The 6000-nt window shown below is 31.9% G+C and overlaps 1 protein-coding gene across 1 annotated transcript in view; it reads left to right on the forward strand.

The window, feature by feature from the left end:
• LOC131067191 (pyridoxal reductase, chloroplastic) overlaps positions 1-3004 on the forward strand; it is a 207096-nt gene extending 204092 nt beyond the window's left edge. The window contains exons 4-10 of the mRNA XM_058002143.2: positions 149-272; positions 508-609; positions 727-878; positions 1198-1291; positions 1869-2199; positions 2412-2507; positions 2669-3004. Coding sequence (XP_057858126.2) covers positions 149-272; positions 508-609; positions 727-878; positions 1198-1291; positions 1869-2054 — 658 coding nt within the window. The 3' untranslated portion in view covers positions 2055-2199; positions 2412-2507; positions 2669-3004. The remainder of the gene's footprint in view (positions 1-148; positions 273-507; positions 610-726; positions 879-1197; positions 1292-1868; positions 2200-2411; positions 2508-2668) is intronic.
• Positions 3005-6000: the final 2996 nt, after the last annotated feature.

Raw genomic sequence — 6000 nt, forward strand, 5'->3', positions numbered from 1 at the left:
CTTTATAATTTCAGTCATGCAATACTCATTCGTTTCTGAATAAATAGCCATTGCTAATGTAGAGAATCTGAATATTTTCTTTGCCTACAGTTATTTTTTCATTTATTTTGCCAATTGTTGTTTCATCACAATAGTGAATCCTCTGCAGGTCTTCTTTAGGAAGGTTACAAATTGAACAACTTGCAATAGGTCAATTGCACTGGAGCACTGCAAATTATGCTCCTTTACAGGAAAGGGCCCTATGGAATGGTCTTTCAGAAATGTACGAGAAGGTGAAATAACTCACTGCTTTCCATTTCTTAGAATTCATGTTAGTTGCAGTGTAACTGCATAGGCTTCTTTAATAATATGAGGAGACCTACCATTCATACTGAGATAGCATGATATATGACTAGTGGATTTGAAATTTAGCAGTATGTAAATTATGTTATAAGTGCTTAATAATAGGAGATTTGATTTAGTTTTAGAATTGAATAATGACTTCTCAAATTGACCGAAAAATAGCAGGGTTTAGTGCGGGCTGTTGGAGTAAGCAACTATGGGCCACAGCAGCTGATTAAAATTTATGAATATCTTAAATCCAGAGGGGTTCCTTTAAGTTCTGCACAGGTGTGGTATGCTTTGAGGCAAGTCTTCTTAAATATCAAGTGATAATGTTCTACTGTCTGATAAGCATTTTGTTTTGGCATCCAGCATTTTCTTTTTACCGAGCTTCCATAACTGCAGGTGCAATTTTCCTTATTGAGTATGGATAAAGATCAAATGGAACTAAAGAGTTTATGTGATTCACTTGGGATACAACTTATAGCATACAGCCCTCTTGGGTTGGGTATGCTTACAGGAAAGTATTCAACTTCCAGACTTCCACAAGGACCCCGGTAAATAGAAGTTTCTTCCTTCCCTTTATCTAGCTGGACATTAAAGCCTTCTTGCCATCCATTTTTTGCTTATAAAAAATCCTCCTTGAAATTTAGATAGCCTCCATAGAATTTTAAATACATCTTAACTTTATTATTTAATTTTTCAAATTAGAATGTATCAATTACCATGTTCATGATTTGGGGAATAATGCATCTTCTAGCGATTCAAGAAAGGATTCTGGGTATTGTTAGAAATGTTATTGGTTATCTTAGTGACTCTGTTTGTCAACATGCCAAATCTCTACAAATAAGTTATCCACCTTTGTTCATGCTGCAGCCGCATACTCTTTGGCCAAATTTTGCCAGGCCTGGAACCTTTGCTAGTGTCTTTAAGAGATATTGCAAACAAGAGACGTAGAACAGTTTCACAGGTACTAATTTCCTTAAAAATACTTTTCCCAGTTCTCTTTCATGGGTATCATCTCAATATTAGTTGGCTACTGAATAATTTCTCTGTAAGATTTTAAGTTGGAAGCTTTATGCTTATTGGTCATGACACAGACGGTTACTTCTCTTTTCACTTTGTTCCTATATGAAATGTGTTGTGCATTTAAATACAGTTGCTTGTGTGGGGAACTAGCATCCATTAATTGATAGTATCATAGAACTGAGTTGATACTGCATTTCTTAGCTAGTGAAATCTGGGCCTTTTAAAAATTCTAGCCCTATATGTGAGATGAATTTCTTTCCTTAGGGTGTGCTTGTAATTAAAAGCACTGAAAATGGCATGCTAATAATTGAAACCTGTAAGGGCTAGAAGCTTCCCTTTCCATAGGAACTGGAAATGCTCTCATTATGAAAATTTTAGAGACTGTCATGTATAATGTCAATTTGTCTATTCTGAAATATATATTATTTAGTTCATTCTATCTTTGATAGCGTTGACTTCTTGGATGTACATTTTCAGGAAAATGAATGTGACTATATTATCTGATCACTGTATTCTAGGTTGCAATAAACTGGTGTATTTGCAAAGGAACAATTCCCATTCCTGGAGTAAAGTCACTGAAACAAGCACAAGAAAATTTGGGTGCACTTGGTTGGCGCCTTAGTTCAGAAGAAATTTTTGAATTGGAAAGTGCAGCACGTGAGTCTCCCCGCAAAATGGTCCAAAATATTTTCCAGACAAGATGATGCAGTGAGCTACTCTTGTTCATGCGATTTGTAGAACTTTTTGGAGAAAATTGTGTAGCAATTTCATACAAATTGCATTATATAGATTATGATCCTAGTGCTCCTACTCTTGTTCACGCTTTCTTACAACTTATTGGTCAGCACTGTAAGTTTTTCAATATGCCATGCTTTTCTGTTAACATATTTTGGGCTATTTTTTTTTTGTCATGCAAGGGTTAATTTCTGTTGAAATCAAGCTTTTCGTTGTGTTATTATTAGATTCCTTGCTTTGTGGGCAACATGTGCATTCATAAGCAGCACGCAATGTGCAACCTAATCAGCAAGTGTTGATTGATAAAAACTATTTTCTTATTACAGGAGGGTTGTAATTTTTACTTAAAGAGTAGAAAAACATATTGCTACCTTTTTATGGTTAGAAGATTTGGAGTCATATCTTAGTCATTGAAAATCAAGGTAAATTGAGTCAAGTTTTTTCAGGTTCATCGCTAGTATTGCTATGCATCTATGGTATATTAACAAAGAAGCATCTTGATTAATTTCAATTTGAATTTCCTTTTTTTTAAAACTATAAGCTACCTTTAGAAGTTAACCAATGATGCCTGGGATGTTTACAGTGAATTATTTGCCTAGTGCGTCTGGATTGGAGTTGCTGTGAGTTTTGTGCAGCTCTTGATCTTGTTCTTCATATAGTACTATCCAAAGATTGATACCATTGCAACATCTATTCAGCATTATGTAAGAAATTGTATGAACATTGAAAACTATTTATTAGTTAACAAATTTTAAAAGTTTTCTTATTTTTTAATCCAGGTCTTGCTCATGTCAAGGCATTCTTTCCCATATTTAGGAAGACTGGTAAGATACTGAGCCTGATTCAATGATAAAACATGTTTCCACAAGGTCTTATTCACAAATATGTCTTAAATCTGAAATTTTGGTCTTATATTTTTATTTGATTGTATTGTATAGTCTTGATTAAAGAACATAGAATGGTTCATTATTGTACCAAGAAATTGGTTGAAAATACAAGTAAAGAAGACTCATAGTTGTTTTTCGCATCATTGATCTTTGGGATAAAAGGTGTTCTCAAAGTCAAAATTCCAAGTGGCTTTGTTAATAATATACATGTGGTACAAACTACAATATAGTTGCAATTTCAATATAATGTTGAGCAAGAAAATGCCACACAGAAGATCTGATCAGGTTTGGGTGAAATGTGATAGGGTAAATGTTGCGAAACTCAGTGATTCACGCAGGCTATATTACCGTCTGCTTTTATATAGATATTTGCATTTTTTTTCCTCTTCCTTGAAAAACAAGTAGATTTAGATACATATAGGGTTCACTTCAGTAGGTGATAACTGTTTCCTTTTATTGCAGAACATAACACATGTTACCAACCTTAAACAATTTTCATGGAGTATAAAGTGAGGTGCTATATGATATGCCTTCTAGCTAGATTCAGTTTAATGTGTTAATGATTTGATCTCAAGTCCTGATAGAGTGCAGTGCAAAGGTTCAAATTGCTGACCGAATAGGTAGTTGATTGAATTTGTATTCACTACCTCTGAAAAGTGACCCTTATAAATGCTTCTTTAAGTGATTTATTCGATGCATTACGTTTCTATGTTTTATGCAAGCATTTATATCCAAAGCCCCAGGTAATATTTTTTTATGAGCCATTTTTTTTCAAGGTCGAATCTCTCAAAACTTAGATAGGAACTCATAGATCTAGTGTTGTGATACCATGTGGAGTTGATAGTGAATTCTACAACTTCGAGAAATCACTTGCAACCAAAACACCTATCACATCTAAGACAAAAAACCAAGATTGTGTTACACAGCCTTGAGAGAGATTGTTCCACTGAAGAATTTGATATTGAAATGTATATGAATTACATTTAGATACAATTGGATGATTACAATGCATGAATGAATTCTTATAAAAGGAAAACCCTAGTTGAAACCTTACATGAAGATTAAGTTAGATCATGACAAGTGTCCTCATCTTATGAGTTGAGAAAGCATGACCTGCAAATATTTCAATCTAAATATAAAAAAGCACTCCTAAGTTCAGCTTAACTGTAGTAAAGTACAAGGGGGCCTAAGTAATTAATTGATGATTAATTAATTACTAGGTGATTAACATATTTACTCCAATATACATTCCACCCCTTATTTAGTATGTCTCTTGACATTTAGTATGTCTCTTGACATTAATGAGAAAAAAAAGGTAACACAAGAATTTTGTCCATGGGTTGGATTTTAGAGCAGTTATCATATGGATGCTCCTAAGCTCACTTACCTTCCTTTGCTAAAACACTCCCTTGTTTCCTAACTATACTACTTGAACTATCATTCCTCTTAAACAAATTTAGAATCGTTTGCAAGATTGTGACAATTAAATTTCTTCTTTTCTTTTTATATGTATGCCTAGAGCTCAACATTGATTTTTATTGTTGAAAACTTCAAGAAATTCAACTTCTTAATTTTTACATAACTTATGTTTGAAGGCTTAACTTATTTAGACATGTTTCGTGCTAGCTTTTCCCCAATTGGTTTAATTGTCTTGTCTTTGGCAAGTTTAATCCAATCGCTATTTGTAATTGCAAACGAATAATCCCTTACTACCTCTATACGAAGGTAAAAACCTTTTTTTTTAAATTTTCCCTTAGCCATCTTAAAGCTTTTAGATTGAACTTTAATGTTTAATAGAGCATTGCCCATTTTCATGTTTTGTTTTATCACTTTGATATGTTGTATCTAATTGATCTTTATTCTTATTGATTACTAAAAGATTAGCAATGAGGGCTGGAAAATTATTAAAGTTGACATCATTGAATTCATTCACTTTAATTAATAAATATTTTTTGTCAAACTAGAGTGGTGTGTAAAGGCTGTGTGCAAGAGGGGTTGTTAGGAATCTCATTTAGGAGTTTTCTTATTAATTTGCATACTCAAATCTAATTAAATTCAGTTTGTTTTTTTGAAATCATTCTTAGAAACTAAAATTTTAAGCAAACTACATATGTTTTTAAAATGAAACATCTATAAGGCAAACTATTCTATGTTTTGAAAAGAACTATTCTTTAATTTAAAATTTTTTATATAAGAAATATTCTAAAACATCATTTAAAGATTGAATTTCTAATATCTTTTGAATCGAAACAAAATAAAAAACAAAAAAAGTCTTCGCAACCACATAACATAACAAAAAATCAATATTTCAATAATTATTTTACATGCAACATTAAAAATTCAACAATGGAGAATAATCATACATTCAACAATGAATAAAAAATTGACATAACTTCACATTTAATGATAAATAATCACAATTTTAATAAAATGAATGATAAATAGTAACAAAAATGGATAATGAACAACATATATGATCATGAACTTGTTTTAACAAAACCATTTCTTTTAGTTGAGTGGTAGCTCCATATAAAGAATGAGAACAATCCTCCATAGTCACATCTATTAATCATGAACTATAGAAAAAGAAATGTTGAATTGTATTGAACTTCATTAAATGATTTAAAAAAAAGAGAGTATATTTGGAAAAGAATTAGAACTACTGTAATTGCTAAGAAAGTTATATGATATCCCTTTTATTAGTATATCTTCTATATTCTTAAAAGAATTCCCTAAAAATAAGCAATGTGTATGTTGCTACTACAATTTGACTATAATTCAAACAGTGGAGCTTGCAACTGAAATTGAATATATGGAGTTCATAAATGTTTTTAACAATTAAATGAAAAATGGAGTTCTAGAGCTTGTCCAATTGGAAATCTTGTTGTTGGAGGTTATAGTTGACAATAAATTCTATGGTGGTTGGCTTGATTGCTACACAACAAGAGGAATAGGGCATATGATTCTTGCTAAGGTTAATGTAGTCATTTTTGGAGTTGGAATCTAATGCTTCAACATGTTTCCATCT

This window comes from Cryptomeria japonica, chromosome 5 (assembly GCF_030272615.1).
Source record: "Cryptomeria japonica chromosome 5, Sugi_1.0, whole genome shotgun sequence".
Lineage (NCBI taxonomy): Eukaryota > Viridiplantae > Streptophyta > Pinopsida > Cupressales > Cupressaceae > Cryptomeria > Cryptomeria japonica.